The sequence below is a fragment of the Cebus imitator genome, unplaced genomic scaffold, assembly GCF_001604975.1.
Source record: "Cebus imitator isolate Cc_AM_T3 unplaced genomic scaffold, Cebus_imitator-1.0 Scaffold78, whole genome shotgun sequence".
NCBI classification, from domain to species: domain Eukaryota; kingdom Metazoa; phylum Chordata; class Mammalia; order Primates; family Cebidae; genus Cebus; species Cebus imitator.
The window spans coordinates 4,341,430-4,364,267 of NW_016107393.1; the positions used below are offsets into that span (position 1 = coordinate 4,341,430).

Consider the following 22,838-nt stretch of genomic DNA (forward strand, 5'->3'; position numbering starts at 1 on the left):
AGGAGGCTGAGGCAGGAGAATTGCCTGAACCCAGGAGGCGGAGGTTGCGGTGAGCCGAGATCGCGCCGTTGCACTCCAGCCTGGGTAACATGAGTGAAACTCCATCTCAAAAAAAAAAAAAGATCCATGGGATTTTTTTTTCCTTTTTAAGATAGATTTTTAGTCTTCATCTAGAGTGTCAAATAGCACTCGAACCTCTCCTCATAAGGGCATTGAACAATAATGCAAGCTTAAAACGTTCTGCTTTTTATATAGATGATCATTATAGGTCTATTTTAATTGTTAAAATGGATGTCAGGATTTTCCATGAGCAGTGTGCAACATAAGGATTTTTTATTTTATTATTATTATTTTTGAGATGGAGTCTTGCTCTGTCTCCCAGGCTGGAGTGCAGTGGCGCTACCTTGGTTAACTGCAATCTGCCTCCCAGGTTCAAGGAATTCTCCTGCCTTAGGTTCCTCAGTAGCTGGGATTATAGGCACATGCCACCATGCCCAGCTAATTTTTGTATTTTTAGTAGAGACGGAGTTTCACCATGTTGGACAGGCTGGTCTTGTATTCCTGACCTCGTGATCTGCCCACCCCAGCCTCCCAAAATGCTGAGATTACAGGTGTGATGTTGCACACTGCTCACAGAAACTGTGGTAAGCTTTTTCAAATACAAGTGTATTTTTGGCCAGTGCTTTCACTAGGTGAATTGAATGACTACCAAACCACTGTCAGGAGGCAGTGTGGTCTGGAAGAGCAGTGGAGTGTAAGTCAAAACACCTCATCCTTGCCATCACAGAACGTGGAGGGGTCATGTCAGCAGACCTTAGTACTGTTGATTATAAACATTATTGTAATATGTATCCTAATTTAGATAATGGAAAGCAAGTGTAAATGAGGATGTTATTGTGGAGCCTTCTGCATTTGTTGAAACTAATAAATTAATATTGGCAAATTAATATTAACTAAACTCTTGGCGTTATATTAGTTTTTTCACTGGTATCCCTTTCAGGAGATCACATTGCATTTAATTGTCACAACTCTTAAGTCTGCCCTATCCCCATCAGTCATTCTAAGCTTTCCAGATGCTTGAAAACTAATGTTTGCCTGCCTTAGGAATCAGAGAATATGTACTGAGCATTGCTCAGTCGTTCCTTCTTAATTCAAGGGTATTGTGAAACATCAGTTAATATCCTGTCCCCTTCAGGGGCTGTTTACATGTTTCATATTTTCTGACTTAACTTTAAGTGTCTATGCTCTTCTGATTGGCTCTCCATTAGTATGACCTAGTCAAAAAGCCAAACAGCAATCTGTACGAGTTCAAAAAGAAGGAGAAATCCCTTTGGTATTAGGGAGGACCTTTCTATTTATTAATTGAGTTCAGATAAGGAATATTGCAAGAGGCAGTAGTCATTAGGGTGGTAGTTCAGAAATGGCATGGGCAGCAAACTTCTGAGGAGTTTTCTAAGGATGCTGGTGAAAGAGTGCTGAACTGGAAGTCAAGGAACAGGCTAGAATTCATGTTCTGCCACATACTATCTGTGCCTTGAGCAAGCACCTGACCTCAAGTTTCCTCATTTGTAAAACCAGGGACTCATACTAAATGACATGTAAAGACCTGTCAATTCTAAACATCTATAATTGAATCCCAGGTCAAATGCGCTAAGTATCTGGATTGGAAGTAGGGATAAAGAAAATTACATAATAGTAGGAGCTGTCAACTTCACTGTTAACCCCAAAGGCAGGTGCCATCACATATGGATGGAGAAACATTGATTTCTCTCAAATGTTCAAAAAATTGACTCAAAAATTTCACTCAATGTCACACATCTGGTAAATGCAATCAGATTTTAGATCTTGTGTGATTTCCAAGCCTTTTTAATAACATTTATTACTTCCTCTCTATTTTTATAAGAAAGATTATTCAGAAGAACTTTCAGGATGCCTGGTGAGCAAGGAAGCTTAAAAGTTAAGTTTTATGCCTGTGCAACTGGAAAAAGAAAATGCCAATTAAAAAAAAAATGTTTTAAATCAAAGTATAACAGGTTGAGCATCTCTAATCTGAAATCTGAAATGCTCCAAAACCTGAAACTTTCTGAGTTCCAACATGATGCCACAAGTTAACCTGAGCACATTTTTTCACTATATCCATGGTATGTTTTATTTATTTATTTATTTTTATCTTTTTTAACAACTTTATTTTGGAGATCATTGAACAATGATGACAATAATGATGATGATGATGATGAATACTTTCCTTTTATTCAGCACCTACTCAGTGCGTGGCCCTATAGGTAATGTCCACAGTCTTTACACAGTCTTCTACATCTCCAGTGATGCAGAACTCATCCTTGACTTGCATGTTCACTTCAAATCCTTTCTTAAGCTCCCAGTACAAGAAGACACTATTGCTTCCTTCTCCAAACAAAACCCACTTTCTCTTACTTCCAGGCCTTTGTCCACGTACCTCCCTATTCCCCAGTGTGTAGTGCTCCCCTCCCTGTGTCCATGTGTTCTCATTGTTCAACACCCGCCTATGAGTGAGAACATGCGGTATTTGATCTTCTGCTCTTCTGTCAGTTTGCCGAGAATGATGGTTTCCAGGTTCATCCATGTCCCTACAAAGGACCCAAACTCATCGTTTTTGATTGTTCATTGCAGCACTGTTTACAATAGCAAAGACCTGGAACCGACCCAAATGCCCATCAACGATAGACTGGATAGGGAAAATGTGGTATGTTTTATTTTTTGCTAAATACTTGCATGTGAATAAATGTAAGAAAATGAGCACTTACCAGTAGCATATATATTCAAGAGTCAGGAATGCTGGTGATGCCAGTCAACCAGATTGTCCACATGGGTGGCTGAGATACAGTGCATTCTTATGGTTTAGTGCGTGTACGAACCTGTTTCATGCACAGAATTATTTAAAATATTGTATAAAATTACTTTCAGTCTTTGTACGTAAGATGTATATGAAACATAAATGAGGTTTGTGTTTAGACTTTGGTCTCCTCTTTAATAGATCTCATTATGTATATGCAAATCTTCCAAAATCCAAAAGTATCAAAAAAAAAAAAAAAATGGAAACACTTCTGGTCCTAATAAGCATTTTGGATAAAGGATACTTAACCTGAATTATTGTCAAATGCCTGATAAGACAAAAACACAAGAAAGTAAAATATAATAATTAATGATAATCACCATAGACATAACCACTATTATTTCTACCCATCCTCTTTTAAAATACACAGACATATTTTATACACATATACAAATTGTTTATGCAATATAATTACTACTGTGTATGTATAGTTCTCTGATCTACTCTTCCATCTTCGTCTGTCAATAACATTTCTCCATGTCATTAAACAGTCTTCGGAATCTTGATTTTTTTATTTTCAGTGCCTACATCATGGTCGATTGAAAACCATGAATGATCTAACCATTATCATTTTGTTGGACATTTAAACTATTTTGAGTTCCATTATTATTATTTTGCATTGAGCCTCCTTATACAAAAACTTTCATTCATATCTCGTTTTTTTTTTGTCCTAGGATAGCTTCTTGGATGTGGGATTACTTGATCAAATGTCTCTTGATACATGTGGCTAGGAATCTTTAAAAAGTAGTGTTTCTCCTCCGATCTAGTAGTATTTGAGCATGACTATCCCTCCACCTTTTTCCCAAGTACTACAATTTCTGGTCTTTGGCAGGGCCAGGTTTTATGTTAAAGATTATTTTGATTTTGTTGAGTTTGAGGTGATAGTTGGTCAGAAAAGTGTAATGTTCAGTAAGTACTTAAAAAGTGAATAATACAAAAAATAGCAGTGCTACAACTAAAGACTTAGACATCGACATTTATGTAATACAGGATGAAGTCTCTAAGCAATAACTATGTATAGTTTCTAATATTTACGGCATTATGTATAGCAAGAAGGATGCCAAAGACAACTTCAGGGCAAACCCAGATCATAAGGGATAGAAGTTAAGAAAAAAAAAAAAAAAGTCTTTAGTGGTAGTAGAGAATACTAGAGGTGATGGAATGCAGGTTTACTTTAATAGATTACATTTTCTATAAGGCTTTATCTTAAAGAAGGTTCAGCTTTAACTTACTGTGTAGAAACTACTTTTTTTAATTTCAAGATTTGTGATGTAATTCCACTATTATGCCAATAAAATTTTTTATGTCACTAGATTAGTGTATTCATCTTCTTAATGCACCTTTTGCATACTTATAAATGATAACATAATTCCTAAAGTCCCTGTGAATGGTTCTTATATTAACCAGTATGTTAAAAGTCCTAATTGCCCCACTAGTTTCTGATTTAGCTTACTGTACTCTCCAGGAACTGTTCAGTTCTGTTTTAAGAGTATTTTACAACTTAGTAGTCATATGATGTCAGTGGTGCACTGGTTAATGTTCTAAAATTAATGAATAATATTTTACCTATTTTCATATTATGTAGAATTTTCTAACTGCCAGAATTTAAAGTCAGAGAATTTACTAAATGTTTACACAGGATACTAAAATAAGATTTTACCTTTCTCTAAATAGCATACCTAGTGTTTATGCTTTTAAATCTGCTGCTTTATAATCAGAAAGAGGTGTAGGGAAATGGCAAGAAAGTGTACAGCAGGAAGAGCTGAGAAAAACTGTCATAATCTACTTTTTAAAGACAAAATGTATAGGCAAAATTAGTTGTGCTGTGTATGAGTAAGATTGTAAAGACATTTTCTCATTTGATCAATTTTAAAAAGCTATTACATTGTGCCGATTATCATTACAGCTTTTTGAGGTGATGTTAGGGAAGTTTTCCAAGAAGGCTTGCGTGCTCCTGGCTGAGCCCAACAAAGCTTCATTACCTTAATAAATTCACCACAATCTAAAGATGTTAATGAGTTTTGCCAAAAGTTATAATAGTTCCTTACAGCTTTCTGCATAATACTGGTAACAGTCACAGAGCCCGGGCAATTATGTCATATCTGAGGATTGGAATACTTTCTTATTTTCATTCTGTTTTTTTCTCATTCTTTCTGCACATCTGCTGTCGCCTGTCTCCAGTTGTTTTGAATCCTGGCTGAGCATTTTATCACCTGATGAGTTTTTAAACCTCTGTAAGCTCAAACCCAGCCCCACATTAACACGTCAGAATCTCTAGGGATGGGACCTGGTATTGGGCAAGGTTTTAAACTCCACAGATGACCAGCCAAGTTTGGGAGCCAAGTTTGGGACCCATGGTTTCAGATGTCATAATCACACATCAATTAACTTAGTACCTCTTAAGGAGGTTGCTCATTAGAATAACCTGCGAGATTTTCTCCACGCTGTTCCCTCACTCCCTCTACATTTATTACTTTAGTGAACCAGTGTTAACTGATGGGAATACATATACACACAGCCCTTGGAGATACACACACAGAGACACCCACACACAAGTTGGGACATAAAAAAAAAAAAGACAACAATCAATTTGTTAAGTATTATTTTTCCTACACTCTTTGGAATATAGCCTGCTTATTTAAGTGACTTTGTATTTGTCTAGCATTATTTTATGTGGATAGTTTTGTGGTGTTAGTTCAGTATTCGCATAATCACTGTGAGGGCAAATACCTTGTATGTTCTGTTCATCACTGTATTTTCAGTACCCACGAGTGCCTCGTACATGGTGGATAATTAGTAAATGTTATAAGAGTGAATCATTAGCACTGAGTTTTGGGAGCACTTTACATATGTACCAACTATATTATGAAACTTTGTAATTACATTGTCCATCAAGGAAAAAGATCTTCCATAATGCCAAAGATAAGCAGGAAATAGATTTGTTGAATTTTGAGTCTTTTGCAGGTCAGGGATTCTGTGTAGGCATTAAGGGCTTGAACAAAAATGTAGCACAAAACATAAATACTTCCTGGTAGAAGATATATTTCCATACCTGCCCTCGTATATCAAACTGCAAAACATACAGAAAAAAACTAATGAACAAATGGGTGCTTTTAGTCTATGCTTAGTTTAAGCTTCATGATAAACTGGACTAGAGCTTGACACATTTATCAACTGTTAGTTGTATTTTACCTAATCATAGCCTGTCTTAAAGTTAAAGGTAGAAAATGAGAACAAGATGATCTGTCACATATGGTTAACTTGTAATTCAGATTTATAATATATTGGCAAATGGCTTCAATTTTGGACGAGCCCTTAAACTGTACAGTGTTCAAAGAATGAGGGAAGGAAGATACCTAAGAAGGATTAAGTAATCTTAGCCAAGATATCTAAAAACTCTTAATAATTTGATTTTTCAGAATTAGAAAATCTGTGTTGTCAGAGTTCTCCAGTTTGGGGTTTGACAAGAAAGCATATCATAGAAATTACTCTGCCTATGAAAAATCCTTTATGGTTTAGATTTTCTTCTGTAGTGCCTTTACAACAGTTCTCGAGTGCTTCAGTCATAGCCCCAGTTTTGTCTTACTGGGCCTCCATCCCTCTTATTTTTCAAATTAAAAAGTACACAGAAAACTATTCAAGAGTAGAAAGAGTATATACAGTGAAAACTAGGTTTCCTTTTCACTTCAGAGTACCACATCCTTCTTTGAGGTAACCACGATTAGCATTTCCTTCTCTGTTTTTCCAGAAAGAGTTTATGTTGCTGGTGTACACATGCAGGTAGCTTTTGTAGTTTATTGGTATGATCCCCACATCACCAGATGATGTCTTCTTTAGTTTCTAACACACTTTACAAACCCAACTTCTTTCTGTATCTCTTCATGTAATTAATCTTTCCTGTGCTTTGTTTCCGTTTGCTTTTTTGTCCCTCTGTTAAACACCTGTCACAGGTCTGACATATAGTATTGGGACTTAGGTGTGGTGGTCTCATCTCAGGCATCATCTCTCCTTCTTACTCTGTACTCTTTGCCTGGCCTGGCCCATCCCACCTGCAGGACGTTAGGGACCTGTGTATCAGGGTCTCACAAATTTATATTTATAGGACCAGGCCCCTCTACCTTATTTGCCTGTCTCCGGCATATTTATCTTTTGAATATCTCAAAAACTTCTTAGTCCCAGTGTGTCCAAAACGAACGTTTTTTTCAACATCCGTATCTTAGTTAATGGCATATACATTCATTATCTCAGTCGTACAGTCCAAAAACTATAAGCTATTCTTGCCCTATTTCAAAACATAAGTCCAGTTAATTTTTTTTTCCTTTTACTTCGTAAATAACTCTCAAGTGTCTCCTCTTTGTCTCTGGTATTGCCTTAGTCTAGTTTGTCGTCATCTTTCACCTAGATTCCTGCAGTGGTCCACCCACAGCCCCTCCGGGCCTTTTCCAGACCACTCTCCACAGAGCAACCTGAGGATGCCTTGCAGAATGTCCCTATTAGTTTAATACTCCCCTTCGTTGCTTAAAATCTTTTGATAGCTGCCTATTCCTTTAATCTAAAGACAAGTATATTTCATGTAGCCTGACAAGTTCCTGCCGAGACATTTGTTATGGCTTCTCTCATCAGGTCATGTTTCCTTGTACTTCCCATGTTCACTTTGCTTCTGCCACATTGTCCTTCCAGGCCCTGCTACTTACATTGTTCCCAGTAGCGTCGGGGCATTTGCATATGCTGTGAAGTCCTCTTTCCCAGCCCTTTCACTTTCTCCTGATTAACCCCCGTGGGGTATTTCAAATAATCTTTTAAGTATGGCTTTCTATGACTCCTCCCTTATCTCTCTAACATTTCCCTGGCATTCAACAAAGAATGCCTCGCCTTTGTAGCACTTTCTGTCTTATATTTTTTTGTGAGTTTATTTGATTAAGATCTATACCCTCAGCAAGGCTTTAATTTCCATTGTATCTTCAGTTTCTTGTACAGATCCCTAGCCCCAAATCTTAGACACTCGATAACCCTTTAATGAATGAATGTTTTCTTTATTGAATCTAACAAGTACTATATTTTGTATATTGTAAATACTTTTAATTCAAAGTGAATTCATATGTTCACAAGGCACAGTATGGATTAATAAGCAATACCATTTCCTGGTTGGTGTAATAGAGATTACTGAAGAATTTACATGTTTACCATAAAGAGGCCATTCTTGGGGAGAGGAATAGAAAGATAAAATCATTGGACCTGCTAGCATATACCTAGGTCTACCCTTTTAGTTAGTAAAATTATTTTTCTGTATTATTTCCCCAGCCATTCCCCTCACCCTAATTGTCTGTATTATAGCTTTCCCTAATAAATTGTGAACTCCTAATTGCTTTCAACCTAAATAAATAAGATTTTTTTCGAAAACATTCAGGAATAACAACTGTTCACTTATGAACAGTTTTTGAAGTTTCAAAAGCAATATAGTGGTATGGCTTTCCTTCAGAAAAATTAACAGAAGTTGCCTACGTTCTCAGCCTAGTTGGCACATGCCCATTAGCATTTGATGTACTTCATATAATTAGATTTGTTCTGCATGCTATGGATATTTCTAAGCCCCAGCCACCATTGATAATGTTGTTAAAATGAACAACTCGTTTTTAACATTACCTTTTTCTCTCTCTTGAGCAGTGAAGATAGAACTCAGTTGAGAGAGAGAGAATAGAGGTGACTTGGAGAAGAAAGGGTGATGGGTTGAGATTTCTGGAGGTTTCAGCTGAGGGAGTAGAGAAGCTTCAGAGAATAAAGGTATTCTTTATGTCACCATTAACAGAAATCAAGGATCTTCTGGACAGAACAACTTTTTGAGTGTAGGTATTTTAGCTAAGTCTGGTGTTATACACCACAATGAATGTGAATATTAAAAACAAGGGATTTAAGTGTGAAATTGTGACCACAGTATTAGCTAAAGATAATATACTTACAGATGTTGATGTTTAATTTCACCACACCCACAGTTTATCTTGGCATCCCAGTGCTTGGTCCATAGTTGTTGTTTACAATGTTGTTTAACTGACTGGACTTACTTGGATGTGTGTTTGTTTGTGTGTTTTAAATTATTTCACTTGTGTATGCTTGTACTTTTAGAAATGTTTTCACCTACGCTTAGATAAATGTATAGTACTTTGCAACGAAAAATACCTGTACCAGAATTCTTCTCTTACGAAATGTTTCTTATGATTATACACAACAGACCTGACTGCATTTGGATGATGAATGTCATAATAGGTCTTAAGGTAGACAAAGCACAAACTTTATGGTAGTTTTGAAGAAAGACTAGATGGTAATTACTAGATCAAGAATGCGTTATTGCACTATCTGTGCAGACAGAAGTCTTTAGGCAGATGCCTTAAACAATTTTTTACTTCATCAGGATTTTCATATGTACACCTGACCGGCAGAAATAGTTATTGATTCTTTAATGAAGATGGTTTTTCAGGCTGAATTTCTGTATGTATATGGCACACACACCCAGCCAGTTTAAGTTTGTGTTCAATCTAATTCCTTTAAACCAAAAGCTATGAAAATAAATACTACTTATTTTCTGTAGACCATGTGGTAAGGTTGTTAGGGCTGGACACAAAGAAAAAATATATTTATTTGCCATACCCTCAATATATGAAAAGAAGAGTAGGTTTCAAAAATCATACTTTGAAGCATCACAGTAATTTTGTTTGTTTGTTTGTTTGTTTGCTTGTTTTTGAGACAGAGTCTCGCTGTGTCACCAGGCGCCAGGCTGGAGTGCAGTGGTGCCATCTCTACTCACTGCAACCTCCACCTCCCAGGCTCAAGCAATTCTCCTGCTTCAGCCTCCTAAGTAGCTGGGATTACAGGCACACCCCACCATGTCCAGCTAATTTTTGTATTTCTTAGTAGAGACTGGGTTTCATCATGTTGGTCAGGATGGTCTTGATCTCTTGACCTCATGATGTGCCTGCCTCAGCCTCCTAAAGTGCTGGGATTACAGGTGTGAGCCACCACGCCCTGCCGTATCACAGTAATTTACAAAAGGGCCAAGAAGTTACAGAAGCATTTGTAGTACTTTGTGTAAAAGATGTGAAGCTGGTAAAGAATGGTTCAAAAACTTAAGAATCAGAATCTACTTAATACAAATGTTAGGAAAAGAATTCACTTCTTTACAGGAGAATACTCTCTGATCGCTATTTCCTGAACAGTTACCGAAGATGTTTCAGGAAAGAGTTATATTCTAGTGTAGAGTTTTAATGCAAATGACCATATTTGTTTTGAAGGTGACACCTTGTGGGTTTTCGTCTACTCTTTAAAAACTTCAGTTTAATATCATTTTGTTTTTCCTCCCATCCCCACATCCTAAGTGTTAAACATAAAGAAACTAAAACTCATCTTGTCACCTGCTGTTTTGTTCAATAGGATTCTCTTCAGAAGTATCCCTAAAGTTCAGGAGGGACTCTTAGAGTAGACATTTAAAACAGAGATGAAACAGAGGATTAATAATCCAAATTATATGAAGCATTTAAAAGTCTGTAGAGTAGAAGCCATCACAGAATCACCTTTAGTACGTCATTAGATACCTTTATTTCTGAATCTGTTAACATTTATTATTTGGCAGGAGCTGGGTAATGAAAAATATTTGTATGGATTTATTGCTTTAAAATTTGTGATGAAGACATTTTACAAAAGAATCTTAGCTCTGCATATATGACCCTAGGCAAGCCACTTAACCTCTCTGTCTCGTCTATGAAATTTTGATAAAAATACTCAAACAGGATTACTGCTACCGAGTTAGTTAAGATATAAAGCACCTGGCATAGAGTGGACACTCCATAAAATGTTCTTTCTTTCTTTTGTTATGTTAATAGTAAAATATAATTCTGGTATACTTTGAAACTTCCTTCTTTTTTGTTTTCAATGTACAGCAGTAGATAAGGCTTAAGTAATAATCAATAATTCTTTCATATACTCTAGCTTGAACGTATTTTTTAAAGGAAATGAGAACTACATATAGTTGAAGTCTCTTCATACTTTCTTCGCAGTCTCATTCCTCTTTCTTCCTCCCCAGAGGCAATAACTATCCTGTATTTTTTGTCCATGATTTCTGTGTAAGTTTTCATACTTCCACTGTGTATGTATGCATTCATAAACAATATGTGGGATCTTTTTTATGTTTTTAAAACTTGCATAAATAGTATTCAATTACATGTTTAATCCTACAACTTAACCTTTTTCATTTAGCATTATTTTTCAGATCTCTTGCTGAAAAATATAGGTCATTCATTTTAATTGCTGTATAATTATCTATTTCCTTATTGGTGGACATTGGCTTTATGCGTGTTTTCAGTATTTTAAACAATGCTAGGTTGGGTATCTTTGTATTTTTAATATCCTTCTTAGAACTCAGGTGTACTTACTGAGTCCCATCTTTATCCCTGAAATGTGCATTACTGACCTACAAACGTTTATAATGAACTTATTTGTAAATGAACTTATTTTATAATGCACTTATTTATTTAAAAGTTCATTTATAAATGAACTTATTTATAATCTTAATTACCTAACTCCTTCCAGTCTTTTCTAAAGATTGGTCTAATTTAAGGGCTCCTCTTTCTAATCTCCCCTTCCCCCTGTACTCATACTGAGATGCTAACTTTATAACCTAATTGTGGGAAAAGTCATATTATTATGTTACCGATATTAATAGTGATTTTTAATTTTTAACATTATGCGATTTAAGTATACGAATTCTAAAGCATACTTTTTGCAATAGAATATGCATGCATATTCTTATGACTGTTACAGTACTTAATCCAACCTAATGGAGTAAACTTTTGTAATTTCTTATTAAATATGTATTTATAGTGAATAGATGAACTCATTTTATAATTGCTATTCTTTATGTTTCTAGATTGCTTCTTTTTTATGGGGGATGGCATCTCACCTGAAATTTGGTATCTCTGTTTTTAAGTCAAAAATACATTTTCTAAATAAAATCATTTCGTATAGAGTCTGCAGACACTAGATATTTCTGAATCACTGAGGTATTTCCATATAGTTTGGCACAATGTAAAAATTATGTGATTTAACTTAATTATGACTGAATCATAGTGCTGAAATGTCTCCTTTCATTAGCCATGTTATTAATCTGAGTGAATCTTATCTAGTTGTAGCAGGCTTCTTTCCTGCTTTTGCTTTTTCAGTGATGGCTTTAGGGTTTCTAGACTATATCTTTATCAGTCTGCCATCAAGTGAAACTATACCTCCCCTTCTGGCCATTATGCTAGTGTTGTCATGTAATTTGATTTTAGACATATTATAAACCCCAGAACCCATTATTACTGCTTTTGTTTAATCAATTGAATTATTTTAAAAGATTTAAATAATAAGAAAATAACGTCTTTGACTTTTGTTTGTTTGTTTTACCTTTCTTTTTAATTTTTGCTGGCTTTGGATGCTTCATATTACCAACCAGTTTCTCTGCATTAACCCCTGATGGCAGACCCTCCTGCTGTTCTTCCTCAAAATCATAGACAGACACATCCACATCTTTGCCCTCCTCTGCGTAACACAGTTTGCTCTTTTTGGTTTTGTGTTTTTGGCTGGTGGCTGATAGCCTGCGTCTTTTTGCCAACTAGGATCTTCCTGGGGTGGAAGTTCCCCTTGTTCTAGTGTCTCCACCTCTCCATTGGCCCCCACTTTAACCACCTGAAAACCTTCAGACAAGGGTAAGGTGTGGCATATCATGGGTTCACTTTCTGCAAGGCCCTCTTTAGACACTTCATTCTCATAGCCCCCTGGAGTTCTTCTACTGAAGTAGTAGCAACAGGTACAGTTACAGGAACAGGTACTTGAACAAGCTGAAGGTCTCCTGTGTTTATAGGCTGTTCCTCCATATTTATAACCTGTAAAGTTTTTGTTTTTGGTTTTTTTTTTTTTTTTTTTTTTTTTTTTTTTTTGATAGGCATGTAGTGGTACGTTTTTCTTGTTTTAACTTGAAATTCCCCAATGAAATGAGACTGAACAGTTTTTCATAAGCCTAATTGTCATCTGTTTATTTTTGGTGTGAGGTATCTGTTCAGGTATTTCACCTATTTTATAATCGGGTTCTTCATTTTCTTGAGTTATAATGGTTTATTGTATATTTTAGATAGCAGTTCTTTATCAGATATATCTCTTACAAATATCTTCTCCAAGACTGTTGCCTGTCTTCTTATTCTCTTGACATCGTCTTGCAGCACAAAAAAATCTAGGCCAGTTACAGATGTGGAAGTTAAGAGCATAGTGGTGCCATTGGGAGCTGTATAACTGCATAAGATAACAAAACAGTATATTTAAATCTTAGCTCTGGAGGACTGGCAATGTTTAAAGCTTAGAGAGATAAGGAATTAGGAGGGGTCAGGAAATGTAGGAAAACTAATAAAGTATGTTATTCTAGCAATGAAAGAAAACTTGTATCGAGGAGGATGTGATTGACTGTGTCAAATGTTGCTGGACCAGTCAAATATATGAAGATTCAGAAGTGATCATTGGGTCTAGTGATTAGGTAGATCATTGGTGACCTTGGATAAGAGCTGTTTCAGTGGAGTAACGGGAGGAAATGCGTGTTTGGAAGAGTTCAAATAACAATGGAGGAGAGAAATTAAAGATAGCAGGTGTAGATAAGACTTCCAAGGAGTTTTGCTGTAAAGGAAAGATGATTGAAATGGAAGCTGGAAGGGACAGAGAAATAGAGATTTAAAAATGATAATAATAAAGTTGGGAGAAACAGCATTGTTGGATTCTTATTGGCATCACTCACCAGAGAAGGAAAAATGAATGATTCAAGACATTGGAAAGAGGCAGAGACAGAGAGAGTTTATGTCAGTCATCTGCTAACCTCTAATATGGTTTCTTTAAAATAGAGTAGACGCAGTCCTGCAGCTGCTCATGTCCTTTCCTGACTCCTTCCCTTCTCATTCCATGTTTTCACTAACAGATGGTACTTTATGAGAATGAGAAGAGGCCCCTTACTCCAGACAGGTAGCCAGCACTGCCTGGATTTTAGGATTGGATTTTTAACCCTTACTTACCTTAAGCTAGGTGTCTTTGGGTATAGCAAAGTAATCACTATAGCTTCTCTCTTTAGTCTAATCCAAGGCAATAGGAAAAGTTATTTACTATCCTGCTGTAATAGTTAAATGTACACTTTGTCCTATTGAGACCGGGCTCCGCAGGAGGGGCTCAGCTCCAGGAGAGGATGTGTTCTTACTCTTGGTCCCTCACTTACCCAAGAATGAGAGGGAGCGACACCCCCCACCCCCCCACACACACACACCGCATGGTGAGCAATTGAGTAAATATCGGACCCCAGAGAGTTTTTCAAAAAGTGATTTATTTAGGCAGAGAGAGCGAGCGAGAGTGAGAGAGCGAGCACGCGAGCGCGCGCACGAGACCTCCCACGAGGTCGTGGGAGGAGATCCAGATATCGGCCTGGACGGGAGAGAAGGGGACTTTTAACCTGGGAGTAATTCCTGCCCCATTTAAGTTTTCTGGCCTATGAAAGGAGTTCCTTTAAACTTCCGCCCGAGGGATTGATCTTTGATTTCTTCCCGCGGGCACAAAAGTTAAAGACCTCTAAGATCCCGGATGGAGACGTGGGTGGAGGTATGGGCACTGAGAAGTTCTTGCCTTTGAAACTACTCCCCCTTGTGGACTGGGGTAAGAGAATACATTCCCTCACTATGGCAAATAGTATGATAAGTGAGAAAAGAGCACATTTAAGAACTAAGAATTGGGTGTGGAGGGTCCAAGCTCTTCTACCAACTGGCAGTAAAATGAATTTGAGAAGAGTTTAAGGCATATTAGAGTCACCTTACCAACAAGTAATTGTGAGTTTAGATTTTATTTGAACTGTATCACATTTGTATTTTATAAAGTGATGGTGTTGAACACATTGCACCAAAATGTAACTGAGACTTAGTAGCACCTAGGACTCAGATCTTGGTTTTTCTGACAACATTCCCACAGAAAGGAACCTGGGCTCTTTGGAGAAAGGCTGATTCCAAGGATGGGATTCTTTATGACAAAGGAAGGAAATGCTTCCAAAAAAAGGATGCTAACATGTTGCAAGGATATAGGAGTCATTTTGAAAGTGTTCCCCATTGGCCAAATCTACGATAATTTGGGCATCAAAATAATTAAAGGCAGTAATGACTTATAAAGCATTGAGAAAAAAATGAGAGCATACCAATAACACTTCTATACGTACAGTCAGGAGAAAGGTCTCAAGGGGTAACTATTACGTGTAGAGAAAGTTCTAGAAATGAACAGTCATGATTTTGTTGCTATAACAGAATACCTGAGACTGAGTAGGTTATAAGGAAAAGAGGTTTATTTGGTTCACTTGAAGGGCATCAGTCTACATCTGGTTAGGGCCTAGGGCTGCTTCAATTCACAGTGTAAAGTGGAAAGGCAAGCATCATGTGCAAAGAGATCATTATAGCAAGAGAGGAAGCGAGAGAGAAACTGAGGAAAGCCAGACTCTTTTTAACAATGAGTTCTCTTGGGAACCAATTCGTTCTTGCTAGAATGAGTACTCATCCCGGAAGGAGGGCATTAATTTATTCATGAGGGATCTACCCCTCTGACCCAGATACCTCCCTGCATTGCCACATTTGGAGGTCAGGTTTTAGCATGAGTTTTAGCAGGGACAAATCAAACCATAGCAATCACAAGTGGATACTAAATATTGGAAAGAAATTTTAATGAGAAGCAGGATATTTGCCTGGTCTTAAAGTGTCTGCCCAAAGATTGCTGTTGGTTGCAGGGAAAAGATAGTAACTAAGCAGTAGGAAAATTGGATAGCACTTTGTCTGGATGATGAAATTTAACATTACCAATGAGGTACAGGTTGGTAGATGCTGTGTGCCTCCAAATGTGATACCATGAGAAGGACACATCACTTACATATTATTTTAGCCAGAAATGCATTACATGAGGCTAATCATGAGGAAACATCAGGCAAGCTCAAAATGGTGAACATTTTTTTAAAAAAACTAGACTCTGCAAAAAGTGTTATAAAATTTAAAGAAAGGTGGAGACGACCCATATTAAAGGAGAATAAAGACACGGGAAATACATGGTTCCAAGACTGAGCCCTGCGTTTGGAGAAAAATTAATTTTTAAAGGGGATTACAGAATCAGTTGACAACATTATAATACAAATTGTAGTTTAAAGATTTCTATTAATGTATTTGCTGAAATTGTAACTGTGTTGTGATTTATAGGAGATTACTTTTAGGAAATGCACGCTGAAGTATTTATGGGGAAAAGGATATGTGTAACTTCCAAATGACTCAGAAAAAAGCATGTCTCTATGCACGCTTGCAGGGTTAGAGGGGTGCGTGTTACAGTGGGAGAGAGGAGCAGAAGGGGCAGAATGTTAATGGAGACTGGGCAAAGTTATACCAACTTTCTTTGTACTTTCCTTGCGTTTCCTCTGTAAATTTGTTATATGTCCAAATAAGTTCATACACACACACATGTACAAACACATTGGGGCTTATTTCTTTTATGCTTACTTCACTTACTGCTCTAGGGTTGCTAATTTACCTTTAATACTTACCTGGTTTTATTATATTAATATGCATTGCTAATATATGTACATACTGATTTTTAATTTCTTTTAATTAGTGCTGGGCCTAAAGGAGATAACATTTATGAATGGAGATCAACTATACTTGGTCCACCGGGTTCTGTATATGAAGGTGGTGTGTTTTTTCTGGATATCACATTTTCATCAGATTATCCATTTAAGCCACCAAAGGTAAGAAGCTAGAAGAGCGTTCTTTAATATTTATTCTTCTTCTTCAAAATTGGTTATTCTAGAATTTAAATGTGTGTTGATGCAGTTATTTTGATTTCATTCTTTTTCATGGATTGATATGGAAACTCACATAATCAAGAATTTTAAAACTGAAAGTAACTGACTCCCTTCACAAATAATTTGTAATCAATAGACAGTTTAATTCTTAATTGTAAATAAAACTATACCTTGCACATCAATAAAGCAGATAAATTTTACACTTAGGGAAAATACTCTATGAACCTTCATTAATACCTTCATAATGTATTATTAATGAAAGTATTAATGAAGGTTCATAGGGTATTTTCCCTCATAAGTATAACATTTCCCTCATAAGTATAAAAATACCTTAATAGTTAATTAAGGTATTATTAATGAAGGTATTTATTAGGACAAAAAGTAAAACTGTTTAAACAGTAAAACTATTTGACAGCTTCCAGAAGGGTTTAATGTGAATTTTGTGCTAAATACCTTATCTTTATAGATAAGCAAAAACTTCATAGCCAAGAAGAGAGAAACTAATAATATTTAGTAAACTCATTTTGTACCCTCTTTGAGTATGATGTAGTGATGGAAACAGAGTGCCTGAGTACCTTCTGTCTCTTTGTTGGCTCTGAGTTCATTGGAAGTATGAATTAGGTGGATAACAGAGAATGGAGTGAGTTGTGTCTTGTAATGACCTTCAACTTTGCAAAGCTTAAAAATAACAATTACTTGAGTGGCTTCCTCCCCTGACTTCTGTGTCTACAGTGATCACAGCAGGTAAAAACCGCTGGAATTAAGCATGGAGTATTATTATGCTCCTGATACAGAGATGTCTGACATAGAGGGGAAAGTGTATTTTCAAGTCCGTAGCCCTTAATGGTGGTAAAATGTTTTTCTTTTCAACATGGTAACTTTTGTTCTCTCTATATTTTTAAAATTTATATTGCAATTTATAACATTTAAAATTTATGTAGCCTGTGTGTATGTATGTATGTGCACAAAAAAGGGTGTATTTTGTGAATAAAAGAGGATTATTTCTCAAGAAGGTATTGTCTAACAAGGTAACAACAGTTCCATCTAGTGGTAGTTACCCCAAATCACAGACAGCAAGGTCCCTTACCCCTGGAGGTATTTACTATCAGTTACAGCTGTTAGTGTGTAAAGTGCTTTACTGTGTGGTCCCATCAGAATCTAAGATCTTGAAATTCTTTTTGCATATGGCAGAAGATTAATTGCAGAAGACGACTCTTAAGTTTTTCTGGACACCTTTTAATGGAAAGTGGAAATTGACTAATATAAGAATTAGTACTGTATATGATTACCAGTAATTTTGATTAATCTAATGGTTATTTATAAATTTAGCATGTTTTTTGCTGAAATTGCAATATGTTAATCTAATTCTTTAGTGTTGGTTCACTCTATTGCTAAGATAAATGGTATTAAGCATTGTTAAGATCTATAGTTGGACAAGTGAAAAATAAGATTTCTGGTATGATTGTAGTGTTTGAAACAATTACTTCTCTACAGTGCTAAATATTTTTGAAGTTTGGAAAATGTTGAACTTCTTGAAGGATAAAAGTTTAATAGAAATCTGTTCATGAATGCTATTCTGTTCACTAGTTGTAGTTGAAAATACTATATTTGTAAATCACGTGTATTGTAGTCATGTCAGTGATCTGAACATAAATTATTTCTGTATTCTAGAGCAGCATTAATGGAAATATAGTAAAATCTACATGTATATTTTAAAATTTCTTAGAGCCACATAAGTAAAAAATAGGGAATTTTAATAATATATTATTTACCTAACATATTCAAAATATTGTCATTTTAACATGTAATCAGTGTAAGTATTATTAATGAAATCTTATACATTTTCTTCTTGGTACTAACTCTTTGAAATTTGGTATTTATTTTACACTTTTAGTTCAACTCATTCACCTCACCACAATTTAAGAGTAGTATATTCACAAGTAACTAGTATATGCTGTATTGGTCAGAGCATTTCTAGAGGAGCATACTCTCCTCCTCTTCTGCTAAACTAGTGTGTTGCTCCCCCACCCCTCGCCATCATGCATTCTTTTCAGAAGGACATTTTTGAGAGCATTTAATGTTTTCTTCTCAGATTCCGCTTTTGCGCTCACAGACACTACTAGTGTCAAATGATCAAAAATTGTCTGTTTTTTTCTTCGGCAACTTCCAGTTACGAGTTAACTATCCAGTTAGTGTTTGTGATTATTTTGGGACTTGGTAGTGTTTGTTCTTATGATGTATCTTCTTTTCTCACACATTTCAGGGATATATTAGTTTCCTTTAGCCAGTAGCTAAAAACCTTGCTTATTTTATTTTAATAATTTAGTCTAACAAGACAGTGAACCAGCTGTAGAAGTGAAAGGCTAAGAAACAGAAATACAGGTAGTGTAAATGATTTTATTAACCTTCTTCTAAATCCTCCAATATTTTCTAATGTTTGGTAAGAAATTAGCTGAGTTGATACTGATCTTTTATACTAAGAAACTGATGTAACTTTTATCTTTTAAAAAAATCGTCATCAGTTGCTCTTACCTTTGGCAACAAAACATTTCTCTTCCTCACTTTCTGTCTTTCTGTATGTGTATGTACACACACAGTTGTTTATGATGTGGGCGTGTGTGCTAACACACATACCCACACACATAAATAGAATTACTCTATCAGTTATTTAAGTATAACTGATCAGTTCCTCACTTTAGTTCTTTCTGTACAGAGTAAAAACAGACAAATTTTTTCAACTGAGTCAGATAAAACCATTTAATTTTGTTATTAAACCTAATCTAAGGTTAGCTCCAGTTAAATCATTTAGTATCAACTATAATATATTACCCTTCATTATTTTTTTTAGTGTTTTAGTTGTTAATAAAACATTGATTTTCCTTCTGTTTTTAATGTGACTGTGCTTAGGTTACTTTCCGCACCAGAATCTATCACTGCAACATCAACAGTCAGGGAGTCATCTGTCTGGACATCCTTAAAGACAACTGGAGTCCCGCTTTGACTATTTCAAAGGTTTTGCTGTCTATTTGTTCCCTTTTGACAGACTGCAACCCTGGTAAGCAAATATTTATTGACACATACACTAAGGCTACAAAAACCAGCGCATTATTATTATTTTTTTTAGTTAGCTTTAAATGTAGATTGAGAGGTAAATGCTATTGATAGAAACATCAGCATAAAACATTTTGTGAGGAAATTATCAAGCCCATTGCAAGTAGACTAGGCCAAAGTTGCTCAATACCCTCATTTAATTTGTTAATAGTGTGGCACTCTGTAATTATTTTGTCACCATCATTAATGGAATCCCTACTTTTAAAATTATGTAGGTGCACAGACCACGTCTAACAAGAGTGAAGCAATGTTTCTGACACCGATGTCTCCTTTTCCTGCTTCTTCTGTGCTGCCATATGCCTTTAGACAACTACTTTAATAATGGAGGACTTCTTACTCTCCCTTCCTTTTTGAATTAGTTAGTTATATTAGACATAGTAGTAATGGATATTATAATGATAGCCAGTGAGACTTGAACTAGATTATGATTATAACAACTCAGAGATTAAATCATTTGTGTATAATTCATAACTCTAAAAAATGCCTAACTGCCACATGTGAACTTTAGAAACTCGGGTAGCTGACTTGATCAAGTGATGTGTCTAATTTCACACACATTTTATTTCACTCTGTGGCCATTTTTTTTAAGTTCACTTCCTTTTTCTAAATATTTGAGAAGTCACTAAAGACTGTTACAGTTGTTACCTTGTGCTTAGCAGAGATACATATGCAATAGATAGAGATGGATATTCATTGTGGTGTCATTTATTAAAGCAGAGTATTGGAAATAACCTCAATGCCCATTAATAGATGTAGCTTTTTAAAAGAATGTGACAACTCTATATGACTAATAGGAAAATATCTTCAAGATAAATTAAATATAAAAAGCACTGGAAAAAATACATAGACACGGCCAGACACCGTGGCTCATGCCTGTCATCCCAGCACTTTGGGAGGCCGAGGTGGGAGGATCACAAAGACAGGAGTTCAAGACCAGCCTGGTCAACATAGTGAAACCCCATCTCAACTAAAAATACAAAAATTAGCTCGACAGTGGTGGTGGGTACCTGTATTCCCAGCTACTTGAGGGGGCCAAGTCAGGAGAATCGCTTGAACCCGGGAGGCAGAGTTTGCAGTGAGCCGAGACTTTGCCATTGCACTCTAGTCTGGACTACAGGGCAAGATTCTGTCTCCAAAAAAAAAATGCATATACACAACATAATATTCTAAATGCTTGTCAATGCATGTAAGAACTCTGGAAAGTAATGTTGTAACAGTTGTTTTCCAGGGAAAGAAAATTCTGGATAGTTGGATTCAGGAAGGAACAGTTTCTTTTTACTGGCTAATTAAAATATCGTACCATATGTACATATTTTTTTCTTTTTAAAAATCAAAATAAAAATTTATATCAGGTTCACTCTCTGGTTCAGAATTCTACTTAAAACAAAATGGCAAGTAAGTTTTCAAGTGGAACTATGGATAGTGATTAGAGTCATATTGGGCACAGATGAAGGAAGCATTTTATTTGAAGCAGCATTGTGTTGTAAGATTGGGGTTTTATCTAAAAATTACCATTTTCAACTTTTCACAAGCAGAAATATAACCACCTAGCATACTTCCATTGTTGAATGAAAGGCCAAAATTACAAAATAGTTTTTGTTTATTGAAGACATTTCTTTTATAAAAATCAAATCTAGCTATACAGCTCAAAATTCAATTTTTTTTTTTTTTTGCTGAAGAGGATATTCCTAACTTGAATATTAAAATATACATATGATCATATTACTTTAAACTTTTTCTTTTGAAAATCTAGCTATAAGATGAAGATACTGCTGAAAAATAAGCGTTTCATTTTAGTAGACTATTAGAACTATACTTTGAAGAAGATACCACAAAATAGCTTTTAATGTTCTTTCCACTTTTCCAGCGGATCCTCTGGTTGGAAGCATAGCCACTCAGTATTTGACCAACAGAGCAGAACACGACAGGATAGCCAGACAGTGGACCAAGAGATACGCAACATAATTCACATAATTTGTATGCAGTGTGAAGGAGCAGAAGGCATCTTCTCACTGTGCTGCAAATCTTTATAGCCTTTACAATACGGACTTCTGTGTATATGTTATACTGATTCTACTCTGCTTTTATCCTTTGGAGCCTGGGAGACTCCCCAAAAAGGTAAATGCTATCAAGAGTAGAACTTTGTAGCTGTAGATTAGTTATGTTTAAAACGCCTACTTGCAAGTCTTGCTTCTTTGGGATATCAAAATGTATTTTGTGATGTACTAAGGATACTGGTCCTGAAGTCTACCAAATATTATAGTGCATTTTAGCCTAATTCATTATCTGTATGAAGTTATAAAAGTAGCTGTAGATGACTAGGAATTATGTCATTTGTATTAAATCCAGATCTGAGTATGTGGTTCATGCTGTTGTGAAAAATGTTTTACCTTTTACCTTTGTCAGTTTGTAATGAGAGGATTTCCTTTTACCCTTTGTAGCTCAGAGAGCACCTGATGTATCATCTCAAACACAATAAACATGCTCCTGAAGGCATAGTTTCCTGTCGTAATATTTTAAGTCAGTCTTGTTAGAAGGTGTGTCTGAGATGATTGTTGATGAAATAAAAATGTGGCTATGAAGATTGACTACTAAAGACTAGCACAAATAAACCAATTCTTAAATTGAAAACATTTAAAATCTTATTAAATGTGTTTCATTGAAAGAATGACCTTAAATATTCAAAAAGGAATTTTAACCCATTGGTCTCAAACACATAAAAACTGTACTTTGATAATATGATGTTTAAGCCAAAAAGAACATGAAATCCTGGCTTACTCACTTAGGAGTCTGGTAACGTCTTATGGAACATGTTGCTTCCAAATTGGTGTTTTTTGTTCAGCATTGGGCAGTATTGTCAGATGTTAACTTTGATGTGGTAGCTAGCTTATGGTGCACATTTTACTTCTAATCCTGGTCTTGAATTTTCGTGGTGTGTATAACCATTCTTACTATGGCAAGTGGCCGGCAAATATAGCCAGAGGCAGA

General features: G+C 35.8%; 1 protein-coding gene across 3 annotated transcripts in view; it reads left to right on the forward strand.

The window, feature by feature from the left end:
• UBE2E3 (ubiquitin conjugating enzyme E2 E3) overlaps nt 1–22,348 on the forward strand; it is a 77,935-nt gene extending 55,587 nt beyond the window's left edge. For all 3 annotated transcript variants that reach the window (XM_017532743.2, XM_017532744.2, XM_017532745.2), the window contains exons 4-6: nt 16,550–16,682; nt 19,647–19,794; nt 21,718–22,348. In XM_017532743.2, coding sequence (XP_017388232.1) covers nt 16,550–16,682; nt 19,647–19,794; nt 21,718–21,815 — 379 coding nt within the window. In that variant the 3' untranslated portion in view covers nt 21,816–22,348. The remainder of the gene's footprint in view (nt 1–16,549; nt 16,683–19,646; nt 19,795–21,717) is intronic.
• Nucleotides 22,349–22,838: the final 490 nt, after the last annotated feature.